The sequence below is a fragment of the Bos javanicus genome, chromosome 7, assembly GCF_032452875.1.
Source record: "Bos javanicus breed banteng chromosome 7, ARS-OSU_banteng_1.0, whole genome shotgun sequence".
In the NCBI taxonomy this organism is placed as follows: Eukaryota; Metazoa; Chordata; class Mammalia; order Artiodactyla; family Bovidae; genus Bos; species Bos javanicus.
The window spans coordinates 53702996-53724326 of NC_083874.1; the positions used below are offsets into that span (position 1 = coordinate 53702996).

The 21331-nt window shown below is 42.3% G+C and overlaps 1 protein-coding gene across 6 annotated transcripts in view; it reads left to right on the top strand.

Annotated features, from left to right (window-relative positions):
• Window positions 1–21331, top strand: part of ARHGAP26 (Rho GTPase activating protein 26) — a 474596-nt gene that overhangs the window by 358327 nt on the left and 94938 nt on the right. For all 6 annotated transcript variants that reach the window (XM_061423834.1, XM_061423837.1, XM_061423836.1 and 3 more), the window contains one exon: window positions 10092–10251. In XM_061423834.1, coding sequence (XP_061279818.1) covers window positions 10092–10251 — 160 coding nt within the window. The remainder of the gene's footprint in view (window positions 1–10091; window positions 10252–21331) is intronic.

Below are 21331 nucleotides of genomic sequence, written 5' to 3' on the forward strand. Positions count from 1 at the left end.
TGACCTGACTTCTGATAGCTTCTTTTTTGCTGGCTGTGCGGCAGGGATACTGGCTTTCACTGGTGCTGCCAGCTGCCTGCATCTGCTCTCTGTTTCCTTGGAGCACTTTTCCCAGAGACCCACATGGCTTGCTTCCTTCCCTCTTTCAGGCTGCTAGCACATGCCTCCCTCCCCGTGGCTCCTTTCCTCACCACCATGCCTCAAACTGCAGACAGCCCCCCGGTGCTGTCTTTCTATTGTAGATTTTATTTGATGATTGTCTGTTTGACCGCAAAAGAATATATGCTTTTAAAGCAGGGAATTATGGGTTGGACCATCCTTCTTCTTCATGGCCTTATCCCTAGTGCTTAAAGCAGTCCCTTGTGCATGATAGGCAGTGGAAGGTGCTAAGGCAGCTTTCCAGGGCCTGCCTTTTGGGACAGTGCCACCTCAAGGTGGCAGGTGAACCACTGAAGGAAACATCACCACCAGCAGAAACTGATCTGTTCACAGTGCTTGGTGGCATCAGGTTGGCACACAAAGGACCGACCATCTTATATGCCTCCTCTGTGCTCTGGCATCTCTCTCCAGACTGGAGAACATAAGCCTCAAAATAAGTCAGTCAGTGATAATGTGAAAGGACTTTAAAAACTGTAAAATGCTTTGAAAATGATAATAACACTGAACTTGAGAATGGATTATTATATAATTTGAAATAGTTAAGTAATTTTCCAGGAAGCAGGGTTCCCTGGGCCAGCTTCTCTGCAGGTCTTTCTGTATGACAGTGCTATGCTTCCTCATCTGGCCTGTGGACTGGGTCCAAGAATACAGCTGCAGGCCAGAGCCTGATCTAGCCAGGGCCAGAGAGGGGAAGCCCATCCATTAACCCCTAGACTGAAGGGATGTGCCTTCCATCTGCACAAAAGTATTCGGGTACCAAGTAGCTGAATCCATGCAGGGCAAGTAGAATGCAGGTTAGCCTATTTTTAGTCTCTAAATGACAGTGACTAATTAGGAAAACTAGACAGCTTAGCAGAAAAAGTATAATTCTTCTTGTTAATGAAACTTGGCCTATTCTCAAGGGGGCCAGTAATTCCCATGACCCAGATTAGTTTTCTCCCAGAAGAAAAGCCTTGGGATTTTATACTGTCAGTGGGCAGAGATAAACCTAATATTCTTGTTTGCTTTCAAAACATCCTTTTAAAAATAATCTGGTTCTCCTTTTACCCATGTTCTCTTTAAGGCTAGGCTATGTAGAAAAGAAGAGAGGCAAGTGAGATAAAAATGACAGATCATATACTGTATATATTATATCTCATACACACCCACATTGCATTGTACCAGAGAGCATTTAGTAGCAGTAGCTCTGGACTGCAGACTGCCTGGCATCAAATTCCCACTTTATGACTTATTCAGTATGTGGTGGTGTTGTTTAGTTGCTGAATCGCGTCCTACTCTTTGTGACCCCATGGACTATGACCCATCAGGCTTCTCTGTCCATGGGGTTTCCCAGGCAAGAATACTGGAGTGGGTTGCCATTTCCTTCTCCAGGGGATCTTCCTGACCTAGGGATCAAATCTATGTCTCCTGTACTGGAAGGCGGGTGTTTACCACTGAGCCACCAGTGTGTGGTAGCCCCCAGTATGTGACCCTGGACAAATTTCTGGATTTTCTGAGCCTTAGCTTCTTCGTGTGGGGGCAGTAATGGAACTTACCTCATAGGGTTATTGTAAAGATAAAATGAGTTAATCAATGGAGTACTTAATACTTGTCTCGCAGTAAGTGCTTGGTCAGTGTCAGTAGCTGTTATTGTTGATGATGATCTTAATAATCTAAGGCAGGTAGGAAATAATGAAATTGAAGAAAGGGGTAAGAAAAGGAAAAGTGAGATTTTTTTTTCCACAGGAGACACTGTCCTAGAAGGTTTAAGTGTATTGAAAAGAGCCTGATATAACATTGTGAACTTATGCTGTATTTTATAGTGCATATTAGAGCAGTCATGTAATAATGGTAATTATACCCTACGAGTATTTTATGGCCTTCGTACCTTCCAGATTAGCACTGTGGCCAAGGAGAGCCACTGGTTTGTTGCATGCTGTCAGTGTCGCAGTAAGCTGCTCTAGCCACTCCCCTGACTGCTGTCCCCACCTTGGCAAAGGTAGCAAGACATTAGTAGACAGTTTAAACCAGGCATTTAGGGAGTTGGTGATGGACAGGGAGGCCTGGCGTGCTGCAGTTCATGGGGTCGCAAAGAGTTGGACATGACTGAGCGACTGAATTGAATTGAATTGAATTAGTGCAACTGAGCCTTGATAACCTCAAAGGAAGGTGACCTCCTAAAGCATGCATATGTTCCTTTTTCCCCCAATACCTAATACAGGCAAACTCTGTGCTAAGCCCTGGTGATGGAGCAATAAGGGAGGATAACACCATCCCAGTTTTCTTGGAACTTCTAGTAAGTGGAGGAGACAGACAATGATAATTCCATGAATAATGACATAATTCACTAAGTGCTAGGAAGGAGAATTGCAGAATTAAGAGTTGTAATAAGGTATCTGACCTGGCTTGGGGTATCCAGGAAAGACCTCTTTGGGAAAAGAGAGTGATGAGTTAGGAGAGAGCCAGATCAAGAGGGACTGCAGAGCTTCCCTGATCGGGGGATAGGCATTAGAAAGGAAGGCACCCAGGCTTAACTAGAGTTTTAGCCCAGAGATCCATGAGCTAAGGGAGAGATAATGGAGGAAGGTCTAGATCAGGCAGGATCTTGAAGGCCAAGGGTTTTCAACTTGAAATTTAAAGCAGAAATCTTTGGTGGATTTTAAATAGGTACTGGAATTGGATTGGAGGAGGCCAGAGTAGGAATAGAGTTGGTTGCACACTCAGATTTTGGAACAGTCTCCACTTTAGACTGCAAGCTATATGCTAAAAGGTACAATGACTTTTTAAAATTCACCTGAATCCCTTTTCCTTTTCTCTATAGAATTTTCAGCACCAAATGGGCCTCTGTAATTGGGCATTAAAGTTGACGTATATGAAAAGTGAAAGTCAGTCAGTTGTGTCCAATTCTTTGCAACCCCATAGACTATACAGTCCATGGAATTCTCTAGGCCAGAATACTGGAGTGGGTAGCCTTCCCTTCTCCAGTGGATCTTCCTGACCCAGGAATCAAACCTGGGTCTCCTGCATTGCAGGCAGATTCTTTACCAACTGAGCCATCAGGGAAGCCCTGATGTGTATCATATTGGTCAATACTTACCATCTTAGCAGTGATGCTTACCCATCTGAAATATAGTTTAAACATTTCACTGAAAGTAGAGAAGACATTGTTGCTATTCACAGAACTTTGAGGCTGTTGGATGAAAGCAGAGCAGCCTGCAGGGATGCATGTAGAGCCATAATTGTCTTGGGGGTGGAGAGGGGCTGCTTTGGAAACCACCCATTTAGCCATTCCTCCTTTTTTCCTTTCAATTCATTCTTCTCTCTTAAAGTGTTCACTCTTTTGATCCGACTCTGCCAGCCAACTACAAATGGAATGCTATTATATATGAGGGGTATTTTGCCAATTTCATGTTTTTGTCAAGCATGAAGCCATTTTCACTGCAATAAGGGAGTAGAAACGGTGTTTAGTCCAATAGCACTGTCATAGGTTCTTCTCCTTTTTCTTCCTCTCTCTTGCTTTTTCCCCCTTCTTCCAGTTTAGTAATTTGGGTGGTGAATCAAGGGAGAAGCTTTTATTTTTTTTTTCTCTATTGTAACCATTGCTTTTCCCCCCACATGCTCAAGCCTCAATATATTCATTTGTGGTTGGATTTTCTGAGTGGGAAAAAGAAGAGTGTCTTTTAGCCTAGCTGAACTGACCCTTACTTGTGTGGGCGCAGCAGAGTGCTGAAGTGAAGATTATGGGCTCTGCAGCCACCTTGAGTTCCTTTCTGGCTCTGTCCTTCATTAGAGTGTGACCTCAAGCAAATTACTTAAGTTTTCAGTGCTTCAGTTTCCTCATCTGTAAAATGACAGTGATAGTCTTACCTACTTGTCTCAAGGCTTTCTCTTGAAGATTACACATAAACACTTAGTGTTTCAAAGTTTCAAATCTGGCTTCTCACTGGATAGGCATTCCCAGAAAGATGTTAAATATGGTTGGTGAACATGACCCCAGTCAGTACATGGAAAAATTTATTTTAAACTCTCATTCTGGTGCCAGCCATTGGTACAGCCCAGCAAAGCTGTATTTATGGCTCTGATGGGTTTCCTTGGCAGAGGCCTCCTGAGCACCATCCAGACTGGTCCTGTCTCACTGAGTTCAGGTGGTAACCAGGCAACACACACACACAGTCTGACTTAGAAAACTCATGGCCAGTGGTGGTGGGGATTCCCCTCACCATTTCCCCACTCCATACTAAAGATGAATTTGAAGCTGGTGGAAGGAACCACATTGACAAACCTTGAAACTTAACTTGCCTTGGGTGACCACAAAAAATGTATAGTTCTAGCAACTTCATTTCTAGCTAATCCTTCTTGGCCCCAGGGCTTGGAGCTCCTCTAACCCTGAGAGGATGGTAGAGAAATAAGTGATATTTACTGCAGCTTGGGTGCCCACTCACACAATGACTTTCCTAATTGGTAACCTCAGGCCTTCCCAGTCCCTGCCTGTGTGCTGCAGGGGACTCACTCCAAGATCCAGATCCAGCTCACAGTCCTGAGACACTCATGAGAAGGGAAGCAGTCAGTGTAGAAATGTTCCATGGATTGGTTGTGAACATAATCACTTAGAGGAGAGAGTTCTGTGTGGCCTCCTGTCAGAGGGGTGTCTAGAGCTGGCCTTGCAGACAGGTGAGCTTTGGATAGTTAAGGGAGGACTTGCCAGGCAGGCCTAACCCGTGGAAGCAAATGAGTGTGGTGAGTTTTGCTATAGTTTCCAAGGAGGCTCTCAACCTGTCATGCCCAGAGTTGCTTATAGGGAAATAATAGAAATTAAGTAACAGTCTATTTTGAATTTATCTGTAGATTTGAAGTGTATCATAATTTTTTTTAAAGTAGAAATGGAAAGAACAAAGAATAACCAGAAGAAAAAATTAGCCCTTGAAATACAGGTGGAAGAGACAGGTTCCTTGCCCCAGGTAGAAGCAGGCCACTAGAGATTCCTGAACATGACACCTGGTGACACCAGCAACTTACAGTGTGACTTTAAATTGGCACTTGCTGCTGCTTCCACATTGTTATCACCACTGTCTTGACTGCCCCTGTGGACAATACCAGCTGTCATTTATTAAGCCATTGTTTCCATCCAAGAGATCAATTCACCTAGTTTTACTTTATCGGCCTTAAACAAAGAGTTGGACATGACTTAGTGACTGAACAACAAACTTTATGAAGCAGATATTGTTGCTCATGTTTTACAGGTGAAGAAAGGGATTTAGAGAAGCCAAGTGACCTGCCTGCTCTCATCCTGCTGGGAATCTCTGTCTGACTCCACCCCCTGTACTATAGTGTCTCCCTTAGCCTTTATTTCTCTGTATTTATAAACTGGACATAATATTTGTACTCTTTACCTGTAGAAGGAAGCTTTTCAAACTGTAAGTCATGACACATTAGTGAATTGTGAAATTGATTTAGTAGATAGAAAAATGAATAGAATCAAAACAATTTATCACACTATTTCTGAAACTTGTGTTTCTGATATGCGTGTGTGTATGTGTGTATACCTCTCTCTATGTGTATATATATATATATATATATATGTATGTATGTGCTAGTGAAATGTTACATGGGAAAATCTATTTCCTACCGTGGGTCCTTGTCAAGGTTTGAGAGCTACTGTTCTAGACATATTATATGAAATTCAAGCAAACATAAAAACATGGTGCAGAGCTCCTTGTAAACTCTAAAACACCTCACAAGTCTAAGTTATCATTTCTTAACACTGGAAGCTGAAGCAAACAAGCAAAGCATGGCTGACAGTGTTGCTGTGCTGGAACCGCCACCCAGGTCAACTCATTGTGTCCTGTGGAGCCAGGCTGCAGCTTTGATACTCCATGACCCAGCACTGCAGGCCTCAAGATGAAACCTGTTTGCAAACCTAGCAACAGGCTGAGGTATTGTTGGTACATCAGGACCAATCTGTAGTTATAAAGTACTACTCAGCACTTCCACAGCTCCAGCTCTCATTTAAACGCTAGAAAAACAGATGTGATCCTTAAGACAGCATGGGCGTCTCTGCATTTCTGGCCCCAAAATAGTTGGCTCCTATTTCTCTCCTCCTAATACTCCCCCATTACCATCTTCATCTGGAAGTAATCTTCTGCCTCTCAAAGGATGTCAGACCAATCCAGAGCCCTCATCCATTTTCCCTGGAAGCAAAGGTAGCAAGAGGCCCCTTTGCCATGGCCGTGTTCCTTGGAACGTGCTCTTTCCTCATTAACCATAATTCCTGAGGGAACTACAGGGAACATGGGGTGTCGACCCCCACCAACTGCCCTGAAGTCATGTCCCTTGGGGGATGCCCTGTTTCTCAGCTGTTGTGGCAAACTCTTATGGGTCACAAAAGGAAGCAGGCCTTTCCCAGGTTAAAATCACATGTGGAACTGTTTCTCTTCTGCCTGCAAAGGAAGTCTGTAGAACTGGCAGTAATGTAAGAAGGCTCACAGAGGAGTCCGTGTGGCCCTAGGCAAGGCCTATCAAAGACTTCCTTGGTGGAATGTGCAGTCATGCACAGGAGAATTTTGTGTGTGGATTTTAAGTCAAGACTCAACATGACATTCTGGGCTGTGAGGAAGAGCTCAAGCACCTCAGTTACCAGCCCAGAAAGCAAGTTCTCCATGTTTTATAGACCTCACTAATGAATGAGTCCCGTGGCCTCAACTGGACCAGGCTCCCCAGCACTCTGCCAGCCTGCCTCCCACACACAGGTAAATGCATCAAGCTGTAATGGATGGCTGGTGCTAGCAAGAGGCTGAAGTCTGTGCCTTTCTTTCTGGGATTCAGAGTGATCTCCAGCTATTAATAATTCATTCTTGAGTAATGAACATAGCTATACCAAGTTGTGAGCAGTAATAATCAAGGGATAGATAATTTGTTGCTTCAGTGTGCCAGAAGATAATGGTAGTTAGTCGTAAAAGGTGCAGCCTTTTTCCCCAAAATTTTATGATTTACATCAGTGTGTTGTAAGTTCTAAAATAAAATGGATCGTTAAAAAGGAAATGAATTATGTTAGGTAGCCTCAAGCTTATTATGCTTATTCACAGTTACCATACCTTTTTTCCAAATGCCTTTGGGTCACTGGGGTCTGCAAATCAGAGTAACTATTGCTCATTAATTAAATCTAAGGAGTGGAACACAGTTCCAGACTTTGAAAAGTTGAGGTACATTCCCCCAAAATCATCAGTAATAATTTGAGGTTTTCCAAGTAAGTAGCTGGGTTGTGAATAATTGTTTAATGTTTACTCAGAAACTCCCATCATCTTTTAACACCACGGTGAACATTTGTTGTGTTTCTCCTGAGCCAGGCACTGCTCTCAGCACTGGTGTTACCAACTAAAATAAAAACAGTCTCTATCCTAAGGCAACAGTTGAGACACTAATAACTTGTAATAAATCCAGGGCCAACACGCCTGCCTTCATCAAGCAGTGGAGGGTTGGGAAGAGACTAGTCAGAGACTTTGGAAAGAAAGGGCACCATTGGAACTGTGCCTTGCAGATCAGCAGTTTGCCAAGCAAAAGAAGGAAGGGTAAGAGGACATTGCAGGGCAAGGATTGACAAAGGCAGATAGATATGAAAGTAGACAGAAGATGGGTAGTGAATGATTAATAGAATCATCATCACTGCATTTCCCATGTTATATCCATTTAATCTTCATAGGAACCTCATGATGTAGATTAGAAATGAAACTCGCCCTATTTTTAAAAGATGAGGAATCCAAAGCTTAAACATTAAGGCCCTTTTCCAAGGACCAGATCTGGGAGGAGGCAGAAGGCTTAGAAGTGAGTTGGAGAAAGCTGTGCTAGGTTATAGGAGTTTGGCATTAGAAACAATGGAGCCCATCAATGGTTTATAGTCACCATTATCAGAACATTCCAACCGTGGAAGCATTCCTGAACATACCCTGTGTCATACACATGCACTGTGTCACTGTGTTCTCTCCCAGCGACCAAGTGAGGCGTGAAGCCATTGTAGTTTTCAACAGAGGACTGACTTGAGCGGCGCTGAATTGGCAGACAGAAGCTGGTGGGGGCAGGCGGGACGTAGCTGAACCCAGAGAGTCTAGTCTGGGAGCCCTGTTAAGACGCAGTTGCTTTAGTCAGATGCCCTGTTGAGAAGCGTGATGGTGAAAGTGATCATTATCCAAACCCTATATTTTTATATTGGTCTACAATTTAAAAGTGCTTTCATATATAAATAGCTTGTTGATTCATATACACAAGGGACTTTTGTGACAAGAGGGTAAGTCTAGTGACTTGGCTCATTTAGCAGGGGAAATATAAGAGCATGGAATTCACTTCCTGCACAAAGGAGCTGATGTTGAAAGTAGTGGTGTTACAAGCAACTTGTAAATATGCAGACATGGTGATTCTAGCTGAGACTCAGAACCAAATCTTTTCCCCTTTGCCAGGTAAAACCTTGACTATCTGCTTTAACACTTTCAGACTAGAAACCTGATACAGTTCTAGGTAGAATGGAAAACTATAAGTAATATCAGGAAATTCATCTAGATCTCAAGAAATGAAAATAGTCTTATGTGGACCAGAAACAGGACAAGGCTTCAGTGGCAGAATCTCCTTGCTACAGGTGTTGCTTAGCAATAAAAAAGCAAATTCCCTTCTTTATTGGGCTGTTCCACAGTCAGGCTTCACAGACATACCCATCTCTTTCAGAGGAGGGGTTTTTTATGAAATTAGACTTTTAGCCATAGAAAATGAAAGAAAAATACGTTTCTCGTGATAAAATCAGTTAATATAGTATTCAGTAAAGGCTCAGTTTCAAAACCAGTACTTAAAGTCAAATCTCTTTTTTCTCCTACAAAATAGAAGTATCCAGGAGAAACAGTGCAAACATTTATAGAATTGTATAGAAAAAAAAAATCTGTATAAATAGCACTAAATGCTAGGGAGGTATGTCTATGCAAACTGCCACCACTGTCCAATTTCTCTCTAGTTTCTAGTAATGAATAGTTTCCTTCTTTCAACAGGTGATTTAGGGAAGCCCCTAATATTTTCTTAACAATACTGAATGGCCTTAACTTTTAATTTAACTCGTTGTCAATAGATAACTTTGTATATTATTATACGTGGGGCTAGCAAATGAACAATGAAGTTTTATGACTAGGTCATGGTGACCTGGGTGTGGATTTCAGATATATGTTTTGGTTAGTTGATTATACAAAAATATGCTTATGTGTTTAGAAGCTTACTCAGACCCGATACTCCTGGCCCTGTGTGTTTCTTGGATTTTGAGTATAAGTGATAATATAAACAGCTATATACATGGATCTAAGTAGTGCATGTTTATTTCTGTTCATGCCACGTGTCTGGCTTAATACAAGCCACGTGTCTGATGTGATGGGACTTAAATACTTTGAGCCTAAAGTGCTGAATTTCCTGACTGAGATCTACTCATTTAAAAAATTAGATCTATTTTGGGCTGTGTTTGCAAATGTATTAAAGCTGTCAGGAGTTTTTATATTTGCACTAGAGAAAATGCTAATGATCACAGTGGTTTAAGCAGCAGCCAAGGATAAAAGTTGTAACTAAGTGGGATTACCATAACCTGGATTTGCAGAACAAGGATTCAAATGTGCAAAGGTTCATATTTTGGAAGGCAAGCCATTTTGGTTGGTTGGTTATTAGTTTCTTTTAGGCAAAATGGGAATTGTAAAGAGTGTCATATCATGAAATAGCAAAATAGCCTAACACTGGAGATTTCTGAAACTTTGGTAGATGAGACTATGAGTAAAAAAGTCTCTCTTTGGACTCCAGCAGCTAGGTCTGGCTTTGGACTCCAGACCCCTAGGTCTGGCTCCTACCAGATGAGGTGTCTGAAGGTGAGACGGGTATAGGAAGTCAGTTGTCTGTCATTTACTATTTCTCTCATTTGTGCCATTTCTTTTGCTTCCTCCCAGTGTTGCTAACAACCACAAGCAGAATTTGATGACAGTGGCAAACCTCGGCGTGGTGTTTGGACCCACCCTGCTGCGTCCTCAGGAAGAAACTGTAGCAGCCATAATGGATATCAAGTTTCAGAACATAGTCATTGAGATCCTAATAGAAAATCATGAAAAGGTAATATATTGTTTGTCATTGCGAGTGGAGAATGTACCTGGGGGGAGCTGAGTGAGAACTGGCCTACAGGGTTGACTCAGGTTTGCGTTGCTGGTGGCTCTTACCCTGTGGTGATGCTGACGAAGTTGCTGATGGCGGTGGTGATGGTGGTGGTGATAGTCATCTTGGGATGGCTGCAGTGACAACAGTGGCGGTTGTGGTGGTGGGAGCAGTGGGCAACATAATGAGCATTTCTTTTGTAATAGGAACTGTGCTAAGCACTTTATATATGTTGTCCTTTTAACCTCACAACTATCTGATGAAGGAGGTACTACGTGGAGCCTCATTTTGAAAATGCCTTTTAGACATTTTTTTACTTTTTTTTCTTTTCTATGAATTTTTGAGTTTTTAAATATTAGGGATAGTAAACAATTTTAATGTGCATTGCAAATATTTTTCCTAATATAGTTTCCTTATAATTTTATAAATGCTGTATTGTTTTACACTGTGTATGTGTGTGGGTGCATGCTTAGTTTTCTTCCTTTAGGGCACTGAAGTTTCTAGTCTGTCTTAAGAGGGTTGCCCTCCCTGCCTAATGATGTATGTCAACACAGCTGCCCTTAAAAACTGGGCTAAGGGGGCAGAAAGCAGCATGCACCCATCGGTCCCACCTCAGTTTCTGGTAGCAAATCCCTATGAATCTCCTCAGCATCTGCAAGGCCCCTTAGGGCACCATTTGACAGTCCAAGGTGCTGAGATATAATGAAATCCTAAATAAAACCTTTACCTAGAATGGTGAATTAATTGTGCTAGATTACCTGCCAAATGAATCTAGCATCTGACCACTAGCCACCTGCACTGACAACACAAGACCGTAAGGCATCACAGCTCTTGTCTGGGTTTGTAGAGGAACCTCCTCATTTGTTTCCGTGCTTCCACCATTGGCCTGTCCATTCTGAAGTCAGCCCCCAGAATGAGATGTTTTTAGTGTTAGATCACATCATGTCAATTGTCTGCTAAGAACTGTCCAGTGTCTTCACATTTCAGAGTGAAACTTAGAGCCCTTATAGGAGCCTGGAATGTCCTCCAGGGTCTCTGCTCTCCCCTCTGCTACTGCCTCATGTCATCTCCTACAGCCGTCTCCTCCAGCTCCTGCCTACAGCCACTTTGACCGCCTCACGGTTCCTTGCCCACGGCACACACTCACACCTCAAGGCCTCTGCGACTGCTGTTTGTGGTGCCTGGAACACTCTTCCTCCTTTAAGCCTGAGTGAGGCTCACCCATATCTCTCCATGTGAAACTGTGGACAGCCCCACCTCCAGCACTCCCCCTGCCCCTGAGGGTGCTTTCTCTGTCTCCACAGCACTTAGCACTTTCTAGTGTACTGTATATCATTTACTTGTTGATTACATCTGTTGCCTTTCTGACCTCTTCTAGAACATATGTAACATGAAAGCAGACAAATTTGGGCTATTTTGTTTCTGTAGTTCTTCAGTACGTGCTTAGTACATGTGTGTTGGGTGAATGATGGTAGCTAGCCTCCAGACTGGCTCCCGGTGACCCTCGTTTCCTGGTATTCAGCCCCTTGTGTGTTCTCTTCCAACTGTGAATAAGGAATCAACACTAATCCCAGTGTGATCAGTAGGAAGTGATAATGAGAAACTGTGACAGTAACCGGCTTGACTTTGGAGACCAATCCTGAGACTTGGTAGCGTTTGCTGTGGTGTGGATTTTCTCACTCTGGGGGAAGCAAGCCACATGTTGTGAGGATGGTCACACAGCCCAGTGGGGAGAAAGTGAGGCTGCCTGCCAACAGTCAGACCAGCATGCCAGCCATGTGAGTCTGTTATTTTGGAAGTGACTTCTCCAGCCCTGGTCATACTTTCAGATGATGTGGCCCCAACCAACATCTTTAGTAAAGCCTCATAAGAGACCACTGAGCTAAGTCTGTCCTGAATTCCTGACCCATTGAAAGTGGGAGAGATATTAAATATTTTAAGCCACTGAGTTGGGGGGAGGGGTAAGTTATTACACAGCATTAGTAACTACTAAAGAACCTCTGAATATAGACTTTCACGGAGTAATTGAGGTATCCTGGAAAATTGTGTAGACAACATAGCTTTTTTCTTACATGGTTAATAAAGAGATCTGAGGTCAGATAATTTACTTGAAGAAATTATCTTCTCTCTGTCTCAACCTTTGGACTTTGTCCAGCCACTTCCTTCATATACAGTAAGTCAGGTATAGATGATTATGTTCTGTATGATTAAAATGAAATTGTAAAAAGGAAATATAATTGAATATCATGTTTCTAAACAAGTTAATAGCATGATTTCTAAAAGCAAACCGCTTGGATGTAAATCTATTACCTCTTGTCAGCTGTGTGACCATGAACAGATTACTCAACCTCTCTATGCTCATAAAAATACTTTCAGTACAGTGTGACTTCTGTGACAAATAACCCTTCCAAAAGTGACTTAGGACAATAGTAGTCTCTGTCTTCCTCACATACCAGTTCACTGTGGGTATTCTGTTGGTTGGATCCTACACAGTGATTCAGCAATCCAGGTTCCTTCTCTCTTGTAGTTTTGCCTTCTGCTCTGCAGATCTCTGCAATCAGCCATTTGGTGAGGGAAATGAGAGGGCATGGAAGATTGGGTAAGATTATGTGGGCCAAACCTAGAAGGTGCTTTCCTTATTCTCTTCCACTTTCCATTGGCCAGAACTCAGTCATGTGGCTACCTCTAACTGCAAGGAAGACTGGGAAAGCCCCTAACCATGCAGAGCAAAGGGAAAGAAGTTTGATGACCAATCAGCCAGTGGGCCACATCCCTTTAGTTGGTTTGTTGTGAGGGTGAGATAAGGTGATTTATTAAAGGTCTTAGCCAAGAATCTAACAAGGAATGTCACTAACTGTAAACTATTCTTTTCAGCAGTCTGAGCAGATTTCTCTGAAGATAGAGCATAAATACATCTACGAGTATTGCATGTGCCCCCTTGCTCAAAATAATACTTTTTAAACATAATATTTTCTCAAATAAATAACATTAAATATTGAGACAGAGCTCTAAGGAGTAAGTACTTTGGTTATGGTTCATGTCTGGGCTTATAGCAGGCAGCATCTAGTAGGTTTTGAACTGTAATAATTTTTGGTGTCTTTGGGCCTTCAAAGCCAGGAAACATTAAAAAGTAACATGATAGGAAAAAGATTGGATACTGCTAATAGCATTATTGAGACTTGTGTCAACAAGCGCCATCCCACTTGAGCACAAAATTCAGAAATAGAAATGAAATATGAAATGCAGGGTCAGGCCTGCAAGTATACGGGCAGGAACTGGTGAGAATACTCATCCGATTTTTTGGATCATAAATTATGTTCCTCTCTACTGTGTATCTGGTGAGGCATATATTAAAAGAGCGTTGCAGTGCTTTATTACATGTTATTTTTCATTAGTTTCTGCCAGAGAGTGGGATGAATCACAGTGAGATTTATGTTCCTGTGGGAGCTGGTGCAGGAGTGTCAGTGGAAACATTCTTGGGATGAAGACTACAGTGGAGTGTGTGTCTCCAGTCCTGAGGGAGCTCCCATGCCACTTTGATAGAGGTTTTTAACCTGGGGTCTATGATGGGCCAAAGCTATGTGCAAGACCTGTGTTTGTACATGATTTGGGGCAGAAAGTCTTTAACATTCATCAGGCTTGCCTTTCTGATAAAAACAACTTAGACTAAGGCAGCTTGACTCCTTTTCAAATGTTGCTTCAGGTCTGGTCTGGTATAAAGTCAGCAGATGCTGTGTTAGTCTCCTTTGGAAGCCTGTGATGTTCACCTCACAGAACTCATGCTCTGAGAGCCCTTAGCTTTAGAGACAATGCTTTGGATGAATTTACTGCCAAGGGAATTCGGTTTTATTCATCAACAGACCTTGTTTATGTCCTCAGATAAATATTGTTATCTTTCTTTAAAATTCACAATATGGAAATGTTCAGTTCAGTTCAGTTGCTCAGTCATGTCCGACTCTTTGCGACCCCATGGACTGCAGCCAGGCCTCCCTGTCCATCACCAACTCCCGGAGTTCACCCAGACTCACGTCCATTGAGTCAGTGATGCCATCCAGCCATCTCATCCTCTGTCGTCCCCTTCTCCTCCTGCCCCCAATCCCTCCCAGCATCAGTCTTTTCCAATGAGTCAACTCCTCGCATGAGGTGGCCAAAGTACTGGAGTTTCAGCTTCAGCATCATTCCTTCCATTAACAGTATTTAATGAGCATTCCTTTGGTGGTGGTGGTTTAGTCGCTAAGTCGTGTCAATCTCTTGCGACCCCACTGACTGTAGCCTGCCAGGCTCCTTTGTCTACGGGATTCTCTAGGCAAGACTACTGGAGTGGGTTGCAGTTAAGGATCCTTCTCCAGGGGATCTTCCTGACCCAGGGATTGAACCCGGGTCTCCTGCATTGCAGGCAGATTCTCTACCAACTGAGCTATGAGGGAAGCCCTTAGGCTTGGCTATAATTTTCTAGAAACATAAACACACACACAAATCTCTTGAGTGACCACTTTTCTAACTTTGTTGTCAGAAGTTGCACAAAATCCTGAGACACCAGATGAAGAAGTGCTGTCTAACAGCATTATTTCAATCTGTCCCCCAACAGGCATTTGATAGCATATGTCCTCTTGCTTGAAACAAGCCATCATACAGGTCTTAAGTGTATGTCCCCCCAGTTAGTGGTATAATACCCTCTCCCATGTTGTTATGGGCATTTTATATAAGATGTGTAGTTTGTGCCTTGGAATAAAATTGAGAGGGGCCCAGGAATAAGTATTGGAAGACAGCACAGAGAGAGGGTATAGAAACCCAGGCATGTAGCCTCTTTGGAGCCACTTGGTGGGGGGAACCATAAGATGTGTCTTTCGGTTATCACTTTGTAACAGATCATCTGCAGACCTAGTGACATAAAATAGCAATAATTTTTTTGCTCACAACTCTGTGTACCAGAACTGTGGGGAGGGCTCACCTGTGTTCTGTATAATATCTGCTGGAGTGGTTTTAGTGCAGCTGGTAGATCCAAGATGGCCTTATTCCACATGTCTGGGACCTTGGTGCCACCTGTTGCTGGGACACCTTGGTCCTCCTCCACTTGTCCTCTTTCTCCACCTGCTCTCTCATCATTTAGTAGTCTAGGCCAAACTTTCAAAAGGACAAGCACCAGAAGCCACAAGGCCTCAGAAGTTCTAGGCCTAGAATAGAATAGACAAAGTGTCACTTCGACTGGATTCTGTTGGTCAAAGCAACAAGTCCAGCCAGACTGAAGGGGCAGGAAAGAGACCCCCCCCCCACCATGGGAAGAGCAGTGTGCCCACAGATGTGGGAGGAGTTGTGGGCTGCTGTCTGCAGACCATCTCCCAGAATGCCTCAGTCCCCATCACTGGCAGGTTCGCATGTAGCTTCCTTTTCTTATTGGTGCTGCAACTCCTCAGCATGTATATGGAAAATGCTCTTCTGTTTCTCCTCAGTATTGCCGTTTTTACGTGGCCAGGGAGCATCCAACATTTGGTAATAGTGGCAGGTTCAGTCCTCACATACCCTTTGGGAGCCTCGGTATGGAGTACTGACTCATTAATGTCTAAAATGGAAAACAGCTTTGTCTTTAAAATTGACATTTAGAAGAGAGGGAGAATTTTCTCCTGACGAGAAAACTCAGTTTCTTTTTCCTTATTAAACATATGTTTTCATGCATAGGGCCTTGCCTCTCTACTGTCCCCCCCTTCGCCTCCCACTTTCTCATTGTTTACTGAGGATTAACACTACACATTCAGACAAAGGGTTAAAAATTAAAATGAACTCCTGGACTCCTTTATGTTATCTCTGGCACATCTGCACAGCCTCAAGACAGCACCTATTTGTCTAGAAACATCCCCTGCTTAGCATCATTGTCTCATCTCGAGAACTTAACCTGTTTCTTGTTTGTGGGAGCCTTCATGATGTGTTTCTCACAGACATGGTTTGGTCAGATTAAGTTCACTAACTATATACCTTGTTGTGATGCTCCAGAAACTTTGTTGTTCACCTCCTGCACAGCCCTGAGTAGGGGAGCAATGTTTGGAACAATTTGTACCAAATAGATATCCCACAGTAAGTGAAGGCAGAGAGGAAAAAGCCAGAAGATACAAATTATGCATTGGTGTTCATGGTACTTGTTCTTTTTCCATGCTGGTAATACATACCGATTTATTTGCTCAGTTAAAGGTAATGGGTCTTTTTAATGTACATAGTCTAGCAGTAATAAGAATAGTGATATTAATAGCTAACTTTTACTTACAGCTTATTGTTCACAAGACATTGTGGTAAGCAGCCTTATATTTATCATATCATTTACTTTCCATAGCAGCATTATAAGGCCAATATTGTTAACTCTCTTTTATAAATTTTGAACCTGAAGTCCAGAGAGTTGAAGAAACAGCTTGTTATGAGAGGAACTAAGGTTGAATTTAGGACTCCTTTCACAATCCAAGCTACTAAAACCTATTCTTGTTAATCTCTAATGATGTCATTTATTGAACATCTACTGTTAACCAAAGATAAATGAGACAAGATCTTTTTTCCAATGGCTTTCTTGTTTTCTCAGGATATAACTTACCATAATACAGTTTGCTAAGTGACATTCAATAAAATGACTAAATTATATGGTACCACTGAGGAGAAATAATTTCATTCAGCTTGTACTGGCCTCTGACAGATAGGTAGAGGTTTTCTAGGCAGAGCAACAGTGGAGACAGTGGGAACAGCCTTCCAGAAGAACATTAATCAATTATCAACATTAATCAACTCGTATGTATTACAACAACACGGTTGTGGAAGAATCTTAGCTTGTATGTTAGCAAGTGGTCGGAGATAATGCCAGACAGTTGAATTGAGCCCCTCTGTCAGGGATCTTGAAAGCTATGGGAGAAAGGTTGACGTTTGCTCCAGAAAAATGGGACCTCTCAGGGATTCCAAGTAGAGGGATAAAATGATTGTATCAGCACTTGAGAAAAACATCCCTGAAGCAGAACCAGATTGTACTTTGGTTGCTGATATCAAAATCACTCATTAGATAAATAACAAAACCATAGAGTTGATCATACTATTGTAAACTTGGGGCTATATATTTTTAAAGTCTTACTCAGAGACTGTAACCTTTAACCTATAGCCTTTACTTTATTATAGGCTAGGGTAGGATCCTAATGGCTTTTATTTGAGTTGTCTTGCCAGACTTCCCAAGTACTAGCTCATGGCATCATTTCCCATCAACAACTCCATACCCTGTACTCAGCATGGTTTATATGAAAGCAAAAGAACAGACTTGACAGTCTGGCTCTTTTTGTGGTCAGATTTCAGAGTTGAAAGTTCAGAGGGCAAACACTTTGGCTGTTTCCATGCTTATTTGAGGTAATAATTATTTTAAGTTGAACAGCTCATACCTTGTCACCTTAAGACATCGATCAGGCCCATACTTGGGGTTATAGTGGAAGTTACCAGTATTTATATCCATCTAGTTAAGATTTCAAAATACTGAATGCTGTCATTGTCCAAGATACCTGAAAGCCCAGAAATTCTGCAATTTCTTACAAAGTTTTTTCCATTTCTCTTTTTAAAGGTTACCTTGCCAGTGACTTTGAAAAATTTAAATGTCTAGAAAGAACAACCCTGTCAAGAAACAAACTGCCACCTTTTCAGAGCTTTGGTTAGACGTGAAATCTCAGGTTATGTGTATGTCTTCATCTTCCTGTTACTTTCTGACACATATTTAGTGGGATGGGACTGGCTTGTTCTTGGGCAGTCCATGGTGTTTCTTTTGGCCATACACTCAAAAAGGTTCCTGCACATGAAGCTGGACGTGGGTGTGCACAGGTGCCCAGACACCTTGTGCTTTTATCAGTACTGCCCCTTTTAATGCCTATTGATGTTTTACAAAGTCAGTTACCGTGGTTCTTTTTCCAGTCCATCAATTGGCTTTGGAAGAGGTAGGAGAGTTGAGCTTTGAGTTGTTCATTCCCAGAAGTGCCCAAAGATCAGTGCCCCTTTTTCATACCTGTTAACTTTTAATCTTATGGTCAAGGGAAAGAGTAAGCAAATATGGATGGCCTCACTTAACACCTTTGTAAAAGCAGCAGGTCCTAAACCACCTTGCATTTCCATTAAAATGATAGTGTTTCTTTCAAGATTGTCTTGATTTGAGTTGATTTGGGCCACCAAATTGCCTTGATCTGCTTTTAACAAAATATTGGTGGCATTGAAATCTATTGCGTTCATTGTTGGGGTTTGTACACAAAATGTAGATCAATTAATAGAATACAATTGATTTGAATAGTTTCTGTCAACTCACCAGTGTTGGGCAATTGTATTTCATTTTCTTGGTATTTCAAGCAGCTGTTGATATGCAGAATGGATGATGATGATGATGAAGAAGAATATCTGGACACTTTATTCCATGGAGATAACCCCTGTCACTATGGCCTGCTTGGGAAGCTAATCTTATGTCTCATGGCCATGGCTTTTTTCATTTGCTCATTGATTTTTTGTTATTGTTGTTGTTGTTACCTTTCCTTACATTGGTCCCCGAGGACATTCTTTTTGCATGCATGCTTAGTCATGTCCGATTCTTTGTGACCCAGCGACCCAATGGTCTGTCACCTGCCAGGTTCCTCTGTCCATGGGATTTCCCAAGCAAGAATACTAAAGTGGGTGCCATTTCTTACTCTAGGGGACCTTCCTGACCCAGGGATCAAACCTGCATCTCCTGTGTCTTCTGCATTGGCAGGTGGATTCTTTACCACTGTGCCACCTTCTTTTTGGTTCTATCCAGTTAGGTCTAGAAATAAGCTGGAATTACTTCTATGCTGGGCCAGAATGGTTCTGTCACAGACCTTTTTTCTATTTGTTGTGTCTAATGCCATGTAAACTGTTCTTCCTTAGTTTCATAGGTTGTGGATCTGAACATGTGTATTCCCCCCACCACCCTACCAGTAAAGCCCCAGAAAAACCAAGCATATTTGAGCTGTGAAGCTTCTTTAATGGTTCCCAAGTAATGATGGAGCTTTGTTATGTTATACTCTATTCCTCTCTGTCAGCAAAGATAATAGAAAATAGAATCATTTTGGAGATAAGGAAAATCAGAGCCTCCCATGGGTTACCCAGGCCAGCTATATAAATGGCCAGTTACTAAATGAAATTGGTTCCTTTTGAGGGACTTTTAATAAAACTCCACAAACTACTTTCCAAATTGTTGTTCTCTGGGCCAAAATGCTGATATCAACAGGACATTGGACTTCCAACTGTCCTTAAAAAACCTCTCTGTGCCTGTAGCCTCTGAATTTGGCTTCTTAACTGTTATATTAAATGAGCCCTGCTAAGACTTGCCTGGCTTTCCAGAAGAAAGGCACTGGATTTATGGCTTGCCGTGCCCGGAGCAATCCTGCTCTACAGCCTGTTGTTAAAAGAGTGGGCAGTGTGTAAGCTGGTATGTGTAGGCCTAGTCCTCCACCTCCAAAGCAGACACTCTTCAGATTAATAAGCCCATAACTTGTTATTTTTTATTGCTTGAAACCCTGATGCACCGTGTCTCAGAAAAGTGCTTAGTCTCCTCTCTCTAGAAGCCTTTCTCTTCTGCCTTGTAATCCCAGGCCTCTGTCGTTGACTTATTGTCTCAACTACTCTTCAGTTACAGACCAGGAACTCTTCATCATTACCTAATTTTCCTCTCATAAAAATCACAGCACATAATAAAGAGTAGACCACACACATTATGGGGAGGCTTCTAATCCTTGTAAATTGCAGAAGCATGTAACAGGTGGAATCAGAAAAGGTACAAAAATGTATATGTGACGTGGCTAAGAATAAATCCCACAAGTATCAACGGTCTCCAGTGTTGAGATGGGCCCAAGGGAGGGTCGGGGGGTGGGCAGTGAAATTTGAATTTTGTAGACAAGGGGGAAAGAACAGCACATTCTAACATTGCTGTAAGCATTTGAGATTGATGTTTTGCAAAGAACAGTAATTAAATTTGCACTTAAAAATTAAATCCTCTGCAGATAATTCATTGTTGAGTCTCCAGTTATTTTCCTTTTTATATTTTTTTATTGGATGCAATCATGGCTTTTGGGCACTGAGTGTCAAACTGTGTTAGGTGCTTCTGTCCTCACCTCAGTCCCAGGAGTTTTTATAGATGCAGCATCTGAAGGTCAGAGTTGTATAACTTGTCCAAAGTCACAGAGCTAGTGAGTGACTAAAATCAGATCCATCAGACTCCAGAACTATAATCTTTGCATTTTGTCTTTTGTCTCTCAAATTAATAACAGATATAAAGGCCACAGGTTATAAGACCCAGACAGTCCAGCTAAGCTGTCTTAAGTCCTAGTCCAACTGTACTCATCCATATGACCTTGAACAAATCAGTTCATCTCAATGAGTCTCACCTATAAGATGACAGTGCTTAACTTGACATCTGCTTCTGTTGTGTCCAACTCTTTGCGACCCCATGGACTGTAGCCTGCCAGGCTCCTCTGTCCATGGGATTTTCCAGGCAAGAATACTGGAGTAGTTTGCCATCCCCTCCTTCAGGGGATCTTCCCGATCCAGGGACTGAACCCACGTCTCCTGTGTCTCCTGCATTGGCAGCTGGGTTCTTTACCAGTAGCGCCACCTGGGAAGCCCCAAGGATAATGGTAAATCCTGAGAGAAATTGAAAATGCTAGTTGCTCAGTTGTGTCCAACTCTCTGCCACCCCACAGACTATAGCCCACCAGGCTCCTCCATCCATGAGATTCTCCAGGCAAGAATACTGAAGTGGGTAGCCATTCCCTTCTACAGGGTATCTTTCCTACCCAGGGATTGAACCCTGGTCTCCTGCATTGCAGGCAGATTTTTTACTGTCTGAGCCACCAGGGAAGCCCAAGTCCTGAGATAATCCATGTGAATAACAGCATGATAAACACTCAACAAACTTTGAATATTTTTATTGTCCTTTACACTAACTCTACCTCCTGCCCACTCTTTATCAGGTTCTGTGCTCAGCATTTAATATACATTAACTTTTCAGTATCTCTGCAGGATAGGTGTTAGATTC